Source organism: Globicephala melas, unplaced genomic scaffold, assembly GCF_963455315.2.
Source record: "Globicephala melas unplaced genomic scaffold, mGloMel1.2 SCAFFOLD_644, whole genome shotgun sequence".
Taxonomy (NCBI): Eukaryota; Metazoa; Chordata; class Mammalia; order Artiodactyla; family Delphinidae; genus Globicephala; species Globicephala melas.
The window spans coordinates 7,862-23,170 of NW_027207800.1; the positions used below are offsets into that span (position 1 = coordinate 7,862).

At 46.4% G+C, this 15,309-nt stretch overlaps 1 protein-coding gene across 1 annotated transcript in view; it reads left to right on the forward strand.

The window, feature by feature from the left end:
• Positions 1–788: 788 nt before the first annotated feature.
• Positions 789–15,309, forward strand: part of LOC132596087 (uncharacterized) — a 73,480-nt gene continuing 58,959 nt past the window's right edge. The window contains exons 1-2 of the mRNA XM_070044829.1: positions 789–1,925; positions 11,233–11,314. Of these exons, the coding sequence (XP_069900930.1) occupies positions 789–1,925; positions 11,233–11,268 (1,173 nt within the window). The 3' untranslated portion in view covers positions 11,269–11,314. The remainder of the gene's footprint in view (positions 1,926–11,232; positions 11,315–15,309) is intronic.

Below are 15,309 nucleotides of genomic sequence, written 5' to 3' on the forward strand. Positions count from 1 at the left end.
TGTAGGAACTAGGGCCACTTGTTGCTTTAATGGGCCAAGTTTGGGCTGGACCTGCAGGAGGGGACACCTTTGAAAAACAGCTTCCTAACTGCACTACAACCTGCTCTGGCATCCTGGTTCCACTCCCCAAACCCCCCAAATCTTCAGCCAGAGAAAAAAAAAAAAAGGAGAATGGATCACTGGATCGATGGGGAGACTTCTGTCTGCTCCTCCTACTGCCACCTCTTTCTTGCTATTTCCTGCCCGAGGAAACCTGACATCAGCCCAAAAGCATCTCTGGAAATGGGTAGGAGGGAGCCTTACACCTGTCAGCGCCAGAGAAGAAAGTGCGCTCTGCAGAGTTCTCAGTTGTTCCATCTCTTGCGATGAAAGGAAGAAAAGGAGCGAATGCGCCACAGATTTACCGGAGACCAGGGTTACTTCATCCGGCTCCGGCCACAGTAACCCCTGAAGACCAAAGATGCATTTCCATTCCCAGCATTTCTTGTTGGCGTCTTTCCCTACAGGCTAGCCCAGTGCCTGGCCCCGGAGAAGTCTCTGCGTAAAGGTTCTTTAGGTCATAAATCAGGCTCCTGTGTGTATGTGTGTTTTTCTTAGGAAAAACTGGCACAGACGAATTAGCAGTACAGACTGGGGTCTCCCTACTACCCTTCATGCTTGGCGGCATCACCTTCGACTACCTCGCATTCTCCCGGCGCTGACAGTCCCGGCTCCGGACCTCAGGGTTGGAAGCAGTCAGCCCCAGCTAGAACCGCCCTGTCCGGGGCTGATGCCACCCTGTGCCTAGAATGTGCGTGTGGGTGCAGGCGGGCGAGCGAGCGGCTTCTACAGTGAGACCGAAGCAGGAGCTCAGCCTTCGCCTGCGACCTGCAATCCCCAGATTCCCTGGGGACCTCGAAACTCCCAATCGGAGGTACTCCCCCACACACACAGCCGCCCACCTATTCCCTCCCCCCTTACCTCAGCACGCAGCCCCTCCCTGCGTGATGATGCAAAACCGTGGGGAGGGTGGGCGCTGGGAAGGGTGGGGAGAGCCTGAGAGCGAGCGAGGGTGGGAGGGAGTGGGCGGAGGAGGAGAGGGAGCCGAACGCGCATTTAAAGCGATAGCCATGCTCGCTCTCTCCCCAGTGCTGGGCTGTTGGAGAGCTCGAGCTGCAAGCCACCGAGCGCGAGCTCGAGCGCGGCGCGCTGGCCGGGGAACCCAAGAGCGCACGGCGCCCCAAGATGGCAGGCGCCGCGGGACCCCCCACCCTCGCCGGCTGCCCTTTCCCGGGCGCCCCTACCCTCCTCGCCCGCAGGAGACCCTGAGCTTCCCCGGAGGAGCTCACCCCAAGGGGCCAGGACTCCGGCGAGCCCGCCACCGTCCCCTCGAGTGCCGCCGCCACCACCGCAGCCGCGGGAGCAGCATGGTCCAGCTGGGGAAGCTGCTCCGCGCCCTGACTTTGATGAAGTTTCCCTGCTGCGTGCTGGAGGTGCTTCTGTGCGCGCTGGCGGCGGCGGCGCGCGGCCAGGAGATGTACGCCCCGCACTCCATTCGGATCGAAGGGGACGTCACCCTCGGGGGGCTGTTCCCGGTGCACGCGAAGGGTCCCAGTGGAGTGCCCTGCGGCGACATCAAGAGGGAGAACGGGATCCACAGGCTGGAAGCGATGCTCTACGCCCTGGACCAGATCAACAGCGATCCCAACCTGCTGCCCAACGTGAGGCTGGGAGCGCGGATCCTGGACACTTGTTCCAGGGACACTTATGCGCTCGAACAGTCGCTCACTTTCGTCCAGGCGCTCATCCAGAAGGACACCTCCGAAGTGCGCTGCACCAACGGCGAGCCGCCGGTTTTCGTCAAGCCCGAGAAAGTAGTTGGAATGATTGGGGCTTCGGGGAGTTCGGTCTCCATCATGGTAGCCAACATCCTGAGGCTTTTCCAGGTAGGGGGGCGCTCCCTCCGGGGCAGAGCGCGCCGTAGCTCCCCGCGCTCTTTATCCTGAAGGCTGGCTTGGACTCCAGGGGTGCGGGGTCTGGTCAGCCTTCGCTCATTTCCACCCTGGAGATCCTGCCGAATCCCTCCCACCTCACCCGAGGAGGTACTTTCCCTGCTTGATTCATTTCCCTTCCATCTCTCCCCTGTCCGCGCTCCAGTCCATCCGGCTTGACATTCTGGATTTATGGCCCCATTGACAAGAAACAGTCTCCGAAAAACAAGGCGATGATTTAAATGGGTTTGCATTCGAGTGAAATATGGTTCCAAAACAGGCTTGTAAAAGTGCCGGGCTCCTGTGAGAGCCACTTAGGCGCAAGGAATATGAAAGATGAGAAGACGCCTAGAAACTAGGCATTTCTCAACTCCCCAGCTTCCCTGCCCCAAGCCGCCCGACAAGCTGCAGCTCCCTTGGAAAATTTCGAGAAGAGCTTAGGGAGGCAGTTCTTAAACCGAAGGCTAGGTCTTCACCTACATTTGGACGTGAATTGCCCATTTCGCTCGGGTTGGATTTCCCGACCTGTAACCTGTCTCTGCGAGGGCATGGGGCGGAAGGCGTGGGGACTGTCCTCAAGCGGGGAGAAGCCACCCGCAGACGTGCCCCCAGGTGATTTGCTCTGGGCAGTTGTTTGCACCGTCTAAACTGCCTTTGCGATCCGGCCACTGGCAGGAGCCGGGCGATCAGCTTTCTACTCCTGCCAGCTCAGAGCCCGGAGGTGAGCTCATGCTAACTGCGAAACACAGTCGCTTTGTCTGCACCCACCCTGTGCCCATCCTTTCCCACGACCTCTCTAACGCAGCCCCCAACCCCAGTCCTGGGTTTTGAGGACGATTCTCAGAGCCAGACAAGAAGGCGCCTGGAGGGAGGCAGTAGGGTGCGCTGAGCAAGGCCGGGCGGTCCTCTAGCTCCGGGTGCAGGCGGGCAACGGCGGAAGAATGCGAGGACGGCGGAAGATGCGAGGACGGCGGAAGATGCGAGGACGGCGGAAGATGCGAGGACGGCGGAAGATGCGAGGACGGCGGATCGGGCCCGCTGAGCGGTGGGCGGTGCTGCAGTGCTCTCTCACCGCCTGCTCCCGCAGCCTCGGCCCCACGGCTCCTGTGCCGCCCTGGGTATAGATGGATGGCTTCTGGATGAAGAAATTGAGTTTCAGGGTCTGCGTGACTATGGGTTCTCTTGTTTCTCTGTCTTTCTTCCTGTGTGTCTCTCTCCTTGTGTCTCTTTCTCCCTGCTTTTTTTTTTTTTTTTTGTCTGTCTGTTTTTATGTTCTCCCTTTCAATTTCTGCCTCTCTTTTCCTTCTCTACCCCTATCTCCAAGTTTTTTGTTCATCTCTGTCTTGAAGTGATCCTTTCCTAATGCACAGCTCTCTCCCTGCCTGGTAGGACCCAAGCTCAGTTAGTCCCTTCTCCAGATGTTCTGGCTGACCCTTATGCTCCCCGTAGCTAAAAAGTCGGCTCCCTCTCAAGTGCCTTTCCTGAAGCATGTTGGGTTTCTGGAGGGGACTCCTTGTGAGATTCAAGCTGTCACTACATCAGCACCCAGGGGTATGAAGTTTGTGTTTGTGCCAGAAGGAGGGGTGCCTGTCTAAAGCTGCAGCCTGGTATGGCCCCTCTGAGCCTCTGAGCATCCCTAGCACCTGTTGAGTATGCCACCTCTAGATGTTTGCAAGGCCAAAAGTGCTTCTGGGCAGCCTTCACTTTGAGGTAATGCTTTCAGGAAGAGCCTGGGTTGTTGGAAGCAAAACCCAGAAGCACTTCCTTTACCTCTGAGCTTAAACTAGAGAACCTCAGGGGGCAGCGCTGCAGGGAGGATGAGGCCAGAGGTCACCTGAGAACCACAGGGGCAACTCACAGTATTTTTACTGGAGCTCTGGGGGTTGAAGGCACATTTGCTGTTTGACATTTTAAAAATTATTTTGGTGCCTTCACTTGGAGCTTGGGAGCTTGCAGATGGGCCTGCCTGTCGAAAAAAGAGTGAAATCTTAAAGTCAAGAGAGAGCTTGCAGACTAGGTGAAGGATTGTGTTTGCTGAAAAAGATTCCAGGGGGAGCTGATTCCTTCTCTGGTGTGTGGATCTGAGGCACTTGCAAGAAAAGAGAACGCTTGCCTTATGCTTAGTTCCCCCGTTCCCTGGGCTGGGAAGGAAAGGAACTGAATGCCAGCATTAGCAGTGTGCGTTGGGGCCAAAACCATTCAGAGAAAACACTGTCATTTTCCTCTAATTTGCAAATTGCAGCTATTCATGTTGGATTGAACAGCTGAGGGAAAAGAGCCCCCAGTTTTCACCTGCATTTATTGAGAAGAGGCTGGTAGTAGGAGGGATGCACCAACTTGTAGCTTGTGCTGCAAGCTGGGTATAAGCTTGGTGTGAGCATCCTGGTTAACCACTGCCCATGTTCAAATATACAGAGATAGATTCCAACAGTCTCTTCCAGTAGCCTTATTTTTGCGTGTGATCTTAGAAGCTCCTGGCATGTAAGTCCAGTCCCCAGTTTCCCAGCCTCTGTAAACCTGCAAAATGAATAGAGAGAATAGTGGAACACAGACCCCTTGTTCAAAGTCACAGTCACTTTAGGGAAAGAGGAAAAGAACGGGTAGGTGAATCTTCTCTGGGATTGCAGGGTTCAGCTCAATGAAGACTGTCCTGGATAAAAGAAACTCCTCTAAATGGTTGAATTCTTAGCTCTCCAGAGATTTTTCTTTTCCCCAGTCCCTGTGGGTTGCTGTGGGGAATGTGTCAAACCTATCATTTGAGATAAAAAGTTATGGTGAGGTAAGCTTCTAGGCTGGGGGAAGGAAGACTTAGTGACTGAAATGGGGGATGCTAAGCACTGGGGGGCAGGAAGGAACAAGGAGCTAGTAATGGATGTAACAAATGCTGCAGCTGCCAGCAAAGCCTGGATTGAACTTCCTTCCTGAAAATGAGGACCCGGGCAAGAATGACCACTCAGATGTAAACAGTGTCTCTGACTGGGAATTCTCATCTGCCTGCCGGTGGGCCAGAGCTGAGCAAGTCCTTTCTCTCCTCTGTATGCACACTGAATTGGTTAGTAAGTGACATGTCAGAGGACAGGAATCATATTCAGTGGATCTTTCAAATCCAGGAGTTTGAGGCTAATGAAATTAGTGTGAGGCCAGGGCTCTGCCAACTAGAATTAAGTCACTGCAACCACCCTGCAATGCATTTTCAGCCTGAAGGGAGCATCAGGGAGGAATTCGGGAGATTTGTTTCGGAGCCTGTACAAAATAATACTCTCCTAATGCTAAGAAAGATTAAATGTAAATTAATATTGACTACGAGTAACATATTTAAAAAATAATCGCCGAGTGGGGGATGGCTTAAAGTGGAGAGATTATATAATATGGTGGCCAAAGAATAAATCTCCTCTGACCACTGTTTCATGGGCTATAAGTAAGATCTATTACAATGGAAAGTAATGGGAACGTTTTTATTCAAGGCTTCTCTGCTATTGACTTGAGAGCAAACACTCTGAGAGTATAAATTACTCTTGCTGTGTGGTGACTCTGAATGAACAATATTTCATGTGCAGTGACATGGTCTAAGCTATAGACTTGGAATTGAATGGCATCTGTTTCAATTGTTTTGTTCTCTCAAGAGCAACTAGATAGAAAAAAGTGGTCAATTTGACCCTTGTGGGAGCGTGTTGCAAATCTAAACCTGTGTCCCTCATACCATAAATGAAATACATTTGTAAATTTGTAAGTGTTTTCCTTCTGTTCATTGATGCTTGAGTATAATCTCAAACTTTGGCAGCAACATTTTATACATAAGTACTTGGTTTTCTTCCTTCTTTCTCTTCCTCCTCTCTCTCTCTCTCTCTCTCTTTCTCCATCTTATGTAATTGGATAGAACTGGGCACCTAGGATGATGTGGTGTTACTATAGTGGGATTTTTTTTTTTTTTTTAAAAAAACAACTCTAACTTACCCTTTTAAACATTTCATAAATACAGGTGTCAGTGCCATTTGGAATAGTCTCTATAACAATTTCTGTCTCCACATTTACTGTGTTTCAGCAAATTTACCTAACAGATGGTGAGTGGGCAATTTTTAAAGGGGCATTTTTTAAAGAGCGGAGAGGGAAGGAATAGAGACAGGCACATACTATATTTGAAGTTACCTCCACGTGTATTTTATGTATGTATACCCATACAATTAAGAAGTCTTTGGATGTTTTATCTTCGAGAATAATTCAGATACTGGATTACTTGAATATCATAAACATTTAGGGTTTAACAGATTCGTTACATATAGACGTTGTATCATGGATTGAAAAGACCACAGCCAGCGGGCAGCAGCGGGCGGAGCGACCGAGCGGCGGCGAGGGCTGGGCGGCGGGTGCGGGGGTCCGTGCTTCCTCGCGGTGGAAGGCTGGGGTTCGCCAGAGACGCCGGGTTGCTCCGCGTTGCCAGGTTACCGAGCGCGTGCCCCCCGCCCGCTCTTCCGCCCGGGCCGCCCTCGGCGTCGCCTGAGCCGCGGTGCGGGCTGCGCGGGGCGCCGGGTCCGCGGAAGCCTGGATCGTGCATTGCGTGAGGGACTCTCGTCGCGCGTGGACGCTGCGCGAGCGCGCGGGGGACGTAGGGCGCCGACCTGGGGCTCCCCGGCGCTCAGGCTCCGCTCAGGGCGCCCGCTCAGGGGCCTCCGGCGCGAGGCCCCCTTCGTGGTCAAGATGGCGGCGCCCAGGCGGGCCGCGCCGAGGTGAGCTGGAGCTTGGCCCGGAGAGGGGCGAGTCAGCCACGCCCGGGACTGGGACCCCGGGCTGGTCTCCCGTCTCCCGGGGAGCGGCGGGTGAGTGGGCGCGACCGCGCGTAGGTTCCTCTCGTGGGGTGGTCAGCTCTTCGTGCGTCCGCAGACTTCTGTCGTCTGATAGTCAGATCTGGGGTGGCCCAGGTTGGAGGCGAGGGTGCTTGATTGGGGAAACCTGAGGGGTTTAAGGACTCTGTTGGGATCATTTCAGACCCCAGCAAGAAGCTGAGCAAGTTTTCTCCTCTGTTCCCGGCTAAGTTTTCTCCCTTCTCTGAAGACGCCAGCTTTTCTGAATCACCTTGTTCCCCGGGGGGATACAGTTGGTGGTTCTGACCGTGGAACGTAGGACCCGGCGCGGGGAAGCCTGAGCTGGTTCTAGTTACTTTGTTTGCAAAGCACTTGTCTTGTCTTTGGAATCTTTGTGTATATAACCAACGTTGGGAAGAGCCAGCGTTTTCTCCTCCAAAACACTGCGAGGGGTAACTTTATACGTAAGAAACAAGTGGGCGTTCACATCCATCTCTTTTCCAACCACTGAGTTTTGGTTGTGTTTCCTTTCTTTAAGTTTGTCTCGTTTTGAACTGATAACAAAACAGACAAACAAACAAAAAAACCATAGCCAGTTACACAAAGTATATACTCTAGTCTCAGTCCTGCCATTAATTAGCTATGTTACCTTAAGTCATTTAATTTTTCTAGGCCTCATTTTTCTCATGTGATGTTTTTTCTTTGGAAAAGTATAGTTTCTCGAAGTCGCTAATCTCTGTGTCATAGTTCAGCTTGGAGAAAACCTGTTCTTATCCAAACTCCATGACATTGTATTTCCAGCTCCAACTTTGGACTTTGAGTGAGTTGGGGGCAACTTTTTAAGGATATTTTCACACAGCTTTGTTAGTTAATATCAGTCTAGCTGACTTGTCATACTCAGACTTTCTCCCATATTCTTTTACCAGTGTGTTCCTTAGTCATATATATAAAGACTGTTGTGGGAAAAAGGACCTCCTGGGTCAGCTTACTGCATGGTCATCGACACAGGACAGGGAGTAAGATTCTGTGGATTTTACAGAAGCAGATACAGGTTTCATTTTCCATGTCCTCTCCCCTTTCATCTTACAAAAAAACAGCAGGCTTTTCTTGGAGAACTGCCAGATAATGCCATCCTGCCTCCTCACGGGCCCCGGGGATGAGTCGCCCAGGGACTGAACTCCAGTAAAGCAGGTGATTGGCTCATGGGTAGGCATCTGACGTCGGCTAAGTCTATCAGACTGCTCCCCAGGACTTTTCTCTCAGAGCAAAATGGAAGAATTGTCTTTTCTCTCTGGAATTTCTAAGCTGGGGAGATATGACTCTGGGACTCCCAGTGACCATCCAGCACAAGGAGAGACTTTCTGTAAAATAAAGTCTTGCAGAGGTAAGCAGCGCTGAGGGATGGAGAGAGAGCTGGAACCCTGCTGATACTCTGGAACGTCCAGATCCAACTGTATCTGAATATGGCTGCATCCCTGAATTTCTAGTACTTGTTTGTTGAGGTGGTTGTTGTTGTTTGGTTTTTGTTTTTAAATTTCCTTTGACTATTTTGAATTTGTTTTCAGCCATGTGCATTTGAAAGCATCATAGCTAAAAGAGCTAATTTCCTACATTAATGTCAGGTTTGCTGACTGGCATTCCTTAAGTGAAAAATCATATCCGCTATTTTCTTTAAATAAAATCCTTCTAGCTCAGGTTTGAGATATTCAAAACTCTGCCTCCTACCCCCCTCTTTCCAACATTTACTGTATCACCTTGAAGCATTTGTGACCACGTGTTTCCCATCTAGACGCAGTTGAGAGAGAGAGCAAAGACTTCTGATATAAACTGCAACCTATACGCCTCCTACCTGGAAGCTTTAGAACATACTTGATTCTTGTCATTAAAGCAAATCTTTTGTTGTTGTCTCCAGGGCACAGAAGCATTTTCATGGCATAATGGAGTACAAAGTACATTAAGCCTAACTCTACTTCTCACCCTCTTTGACTTTAAATAGGCAGAAAAGAACAATCTCAAACACATTTTCCCAACAAATAAAATACATATACGATTATGTTTAGAAGACATTTATGCAACATATAGTTAGACTGATTAATTAATGGACCTTTCGCCAATTGGCACAGTAAATATATATGTTCAATGTGCTTAATTAAAAAGAAGACAGTAACATATTTTTACAGGTTAATTATCTGAGAAGAGTATTGTGCCAGCATACTTGATACGACAGTATTTCATGTTTGACAAGTAATCTTCTTTCAATTATATTTACTGCTAAATGTTTCTTGGATCAAGCTATTAAATTATAAGGTCAAAAGTAAAATGATATGAAATTACAATGATAAAGGGACACATATCCCACTTTAGGAGAATAGAAGTTCTAATTTCTTTTCAATACTACTAGTAGTGACCACAGTACTAATTTGAGCCCTTACTATGAGCCACTGTGCCCATATACATTTAGTTCTTACAGTAGTTCTGCAAAGGGCATATAATAATCCACACTGTAAAGCTGAAGAAAGTGATTCTCATAGCTGAAAGTCACATAGCTGGTGAGTGGCAAAGTCTAGATTCAAACTTAGAGTCGTCTGACAATGCCCAGGTTGTTGACCACTATGTACACTGCTCAATTGTTGCACCAATAAAAGTGCTTGAAATAATTATAGATTCCCTACCCCGAAACTGCAGTGATTTAAAGACATCAACGTTGCCAGTTGCTTAACCACATCTACTTACAGTAAGAAATTACATTTTATTTCATTTCTAAAACAAGATTAATTCTGCAGGCCCATCGAAACTTGAGCACACAAATCCTACCTCCAAATGAAAGATGCTTGTTTTCCATTATTCAACACATGGCCTTGTACAGAGGCAATAAATATATAGTAGGCTTTTCATTCAAATAAATGAGAAGAGAGGTTTCTTCTTGTCCTGATTCAGTGCCCATCATTATGGATTATGATGGCTCTTCCCAAACTTTACTTCATTCCCTCCACTCTTTCTACAAAACTCCAGTAATGGAATCCATCATTCAGATATATGTGCAAAGCGAAAGGACTGTATTAATACAGTTGCTGAAAGTCAAGTTGATAGAGCACAGGAAATACATCCTAATAAATGCAACATTAATGTTTGTGTGGGCCTTGGAGTGAGGGGTAGAAGAATTTTCAGTTTAATGGAATATTTTGCCTCTTGCTATGAAAGTGCGGCTTAATAGTCTTGTAATTGGTCATTTACAGAATCCTCCATCTCTGGGTTTCATGCTTTCTTTACTCTGCAGCTGTTGATTCCTTCTCTTGTTCTGGATGGAAGAGAGCCACTTCAAAGGGCTCAGCCTGCCTTTTTGTGTTATCGTTGAGATGAAGATATTTCCATTTATTAAAGCACACTATTTAAACATTTTTATCATGTTTTAAACTTGACTGTGTTCTGAAGGTATGAGCACAGGCAGACATAATGGGGGATGTTTTCCAGGAGAAAACATACTCTTATCAAAGGAATTATCAGAATTTTCATGTATGGATTGAGAATCAAATTCTGGAGTTAGACCTGAATTTAAATTCATACTCACAACTTACTACCAGTCTCATCTTGATCAAACGGTTACCACACTTCTCATCAATTTCCTTATCTTTGAAAGCGGAATAAGAGAAGTATGCCTGGTGGAGTTACACATCAAGCTCATCTGATAGAATATTCATAAGGATTTTGCACAAAATATACATGGAAATATTTTAGCACCGAGTTTAGCATGCGATTCGTCTTCAATACATTTAAGAGCTATTATTTTATTATTATTATGCTATCACTAAATATCACTATTACTTAAATGTCATTATTGCTAAAATTGCTGTAAAATTACCGCAGTAACCCATGATGAATTCCCCTCTTCTGTTTCCTTTGTTTAAATGGAAAATATATATATAGATCTAGACAGAGAACACTTTAGTGATCCTATTCAGTGGAGTGAGAATTTCCATGGCACTGATTAAAACAAATCCTGAATTGCATGGACTTAAGATAGCAGAGAGGGGCTTCCCTGGTGGCGCAGTGGTTGAGAGTCCGCCTGCCGATGCAGGGGACACGGGTTCGTGCCCCGGTCCGGGAAGATCCCACATGCCGCAGAGCGGCTGGGCCCGTGAGCCATGGCTGCTGAGCCTGCGCCTCCGGAGCCGCTAAGAGATTTGAAGTTAGACATCCCCAAGTGTGAATTCTACTGTGACCCTCTTCTAGCTCTAAAACCTTGAGGAAGTTACTTAAACTTTCTGAGCTTTACTACTAGTTTCCTCATCTGTATCTTTTTCAGGACTATTTATCAAGCATCTTCCTGTTCTCTATGCTTGGACGTATCAATGAATAAATTAGACAAGAGCCTTTGCCTGCGTGCTCCTTCTTGCATGCTTTCTCCCTCCTTACACTCTCGTGTGGAAACGGATGTTATAAATAAATTCTATGCTTTGTCACAGGTTGATGGGCGCTACGGGATAAGGAAAAGGATGTGAAGCTCACTGAAGAGGCTTGGGTTGGGAGTGCTGGAGGAGTGTACAGGTAGGTTCTGATTTTAAATAGGGTAGTCAGGGTGGATTTTATAAGTTGACATTTGAGCAAAGACTTGAAGTGAGGGAGTTGTCAGAATGTATGATGGGGCGACCACTCCCTGGGAGCAAGAATAACCAGTCCCAACACTCTAAGGCAGAAATATGCCAGGCAGCTTGGAGGAATATCAAGGAGGCCACCCTGGCTGACTTAGTCAGTGGGGAGGAAGAGACAGCAGGAGGGCTGGAGGTCAGATATGTGACGGGATGGATTGGGTAAGTCCTGGGAGGCCATCACATGCATTGTGTCTTTTACTCTAAATGTAGGCAGCCAGGGACAGGATTTTAGCCGAGGTGTGGCATGAACTGTCTCTTGTTTGAAAAGCATAACTCTATCTGTGGTCTTGAGGATGTGGGGAGAGAGTGGAGTCAGGGAGAATCTCAGGAGGCGACTACAGGATCCTCGAGGTCTATGTTGTTGGCCTGCACCAGGCTGCTAGTGGCTGGTAATTCTCAGAAGTGGCACATTGGGAAGGTTGTGACAGCATTTCATGGTAGATTGAATGCAAGAATGGAAAGGAAGAGGGGGTCAAGGGTGAATTCGAGATTTAGGGCCTGGGGAACTGGAAAGGTGTGGTTACTGTCACCTAAGATGGAAAAAGTTTGGGGTAGAGCATGTTTGGGGGATTAAAGACCAGTTTTGGAGGTATAAGATTTGAGATGTTTTCGTGACATCCAAGTAGAGATGCTGAGTACACAGTTGGATACACAAGTCTGCAGTTCTGAAGAAAGGTCTAAACTAGAGATACCCTTTAATACCATGGAGATATTAAGAATAATTACATGGAAGCGCTATTTTAAAGATAAAATGAAGTAATGCAATTAGCACTCTGTCTTCTCAAAACATTTAATAACTGTTAGCTAAAATAATTACCTGAAATGAAAAAATACCTATAGTTTCTTTTGTTGTTTGCAGTAAAAGTGAATAAAATGTCACAATTATTTTAATAGTATTTGTGACACAGTAGTTTTAGTTAAGACACCATGACTACAAACATTTACAATAAACCTTTCAGTCTCCTGCTTTTCACTCTGATAGGGTACTTGGAACCATATTTTGTAAGGTTTAAGTTAGTTGTCATAGGGTACCTCTTTAATTAGAAGTAATTCTGAACTGCCTAGTTCCATGCAGTTTTATATACATATATGTATAATTATTATTTTATGATTTATCAAACTCAGTTGAAAATTTGCATCACTGATATACATTAGAATTTAAGCATTTACCCAGGTACTCAAGGAAAAAAATGTACTTGTCTTGTAATTTCCATAGGGGTACTTACTTTCACATCTTCCCTTCACTTTGCAATTGCAAACATGGCAGGGGAAATATTATCTTACTGGTCTTTGAGTTCCCCTTAGCTATCTGCAAGTCCTTAAACAGCCTTTGTGGCTTAACCAAAATTCTCTTCCATCTTCATTCCGCTAACAGATATTGGTCTAAGCATGTACTTACACTAAAAAATGCATGACCACGTTGTCTCTACACATCTATAATTTTATGTTAACACTAACATTATGTAAGCTATACTTTAATTGCAATTATAACAGATTTTATGTCAACACACATCCATTTCTAGTGTTCATCTGGTGTTCAAGGGGAGAGCAGCATGTCGTAAATTTTATCAAAATATAACATCTGAAGAATAGAACAGAGGGTAATTGTGTAATTCTGTATTCACTCTAATTAAGTTCAGTGGAGTTGGCATAATAGAATTAAGATGAAAGAAAAAGACATCGAGGTACCATGGCTCCCTCTCCTAACACACCCTTTTTGTATCCGAGAGCAGAGACTCAGCACCTTTCTGTACAGAAATGGAGACAGGAAGAGGCCAGAGGATGAATGACAGGCACGAATGAGGTGGAACTTTGAAGAGCAACATGGAAATGAAATACTTCTTTTGTATTTGGTAGGTGGGGAAAATGTACCAGCGTGTATGCCTACTGGGACCACGTTTTCCAGAACAGTTAAGCCCAGTGTCCACTATGCTGTCCCACCTTCCTCGTAAGTAGGAACATCCTGTTACTTGAATCTTTGCTTCCTGTTTCTTGATAGCTGGTTGAGAAGATTATCACAGGAACTGCATCTTGTTAGCAAACACACTGTTTTGAAATGATTGACACTCACTGAAGAGTGGCAACTCCAAGCTTGCTCTCTCTTGATCTTGGACTATTTAAGTCTGGAGTGCAGGAGTGGGTTATGGGGAAAGACCATTGGAATTCTTATGTCTTCAGCATAATGGTTATAGCATAATGGTTAGGAGTGTAGGTGCTGGTTCAAATCTCTGCTTTCCACTTGCTAACCATATGAGCTTGGGCAATTTACCTGATTACCTGAACCTCAATACTCCTGCCTATAAAATGATGTTAATAATATTTCATCCTCATAGACTTGTTTTCAATGTTAAAATGAAGTCACTTACACCAAGCACTTAATACAATGCCTAGAGCATAGTAAAGTATATTATTATTACTATTACTACTACTAATACTATTATTACTATTACTGTCACGATGCCAGGTGCTATTTTTCCTATGCCTTATTCCATTATCTTCTGCCCTGTCCCCCCATTTCTGTCTTGTTTCTGTACAAGGGTAGGTTTGTCACAGAGCATTTTCTTTCCCTAGTGTCTGACTCTTAGTCATCAAGGTGACTGGTCCACGACCCGGCATTCATTGCTGCTCGTTGAAGCAACCCGTTTTGAGAAGGGGAGTTGGATATTGATGCCAAGTTGGGTCAAGGAGAGAGAATTTTCTCTCTTCTGCACTCAGAGAGCTAAGTGAAATATTCAGGCCTCAGAAGGAGAATCAGGCAAAGGGCAACATGCTTAATTTCATACCTTAGTGATTAAGAACAAGTCAGACAGGCTGGATTTGAACTCATTTCCGTCATGTACTGACAACGGGATCTTAGGTGCTTTTGTAACCCGTCTGAGGCTCAGTCAACATCTGAAAGAGACGAATAACATTATGAGGACCTAGCGTATAGCCTCGTTGTAATAAGTGAGTAAATCCTTTTAAAACGTTCAGCACGTTGTTTGGCATATAAACACGTAATAAAATTTAGCTTCTTTGACTACTACCGCTGCTAATATTATTAAGTAGCTGAGCAGATCCGAGGCCCATTTTTTTCTTAGATTGCACATAATCATTTGGACAACCAGCTCACATTGATCAACCGTTGCTTATATATAAACCCCCATGAACCCAAAGGTGCTTTAACTGTCTCCCAGTCAGAGCCTGTTCTGGGGGCAGAGGCAACACCGGCACTAACCCCGTCATCTTTGCCTTTATTGTCACTACACTCGCCTGCCGTACTGAGCACTTTCTGTTTGCCAGGCACCAAATTTAGCCCTGCGTATGCACTATATCATGTAGTTCTCACACTCAGGTGGGAGACATTATCATCGTCCCCAATTTTCCGATAAAGACGCCGAGGTGTTGGAAAGGTAAGAAACTTGACCCACAGCAAGAGATGGAGCCGGAGTATTCAAACCCTTCTCTCTGACCTCAAGAACCCTTAAATATTAGCATACTACTACATCCTGGTAAGAAAATCTGCTTCCAGCCACTCTGGTGAGAGTAGAAATGATTCTCAGTCCCCACATTCCTCTATTGCCCATGCCACCCTAGCCTCAGGACTAGGTGGGAAAGGAAGTGATCTCTTCAAAGAGCAGCCAAAGGGAACCTACTCCCTTCTGCCTTTTCGTAATCAACTAACCAATATTTTATTTCCTTCTTAAGAGTCCCCACGTGTTCCTTTGGGTACTTAGCTTGGCCTTTTAGAATTCTGACATTCTGTACATGACTCATCCACTGTATTTCATGTTAATTTATTGAGGTCAAGTATAGGGTCTTACTTATCCTGAAGTCCGGTTATCCCCTGTCACATCTAACTCTGTTCTTTTCTTCTTGTAGGACATCTGCAGATATTTATTTGAATTTTGT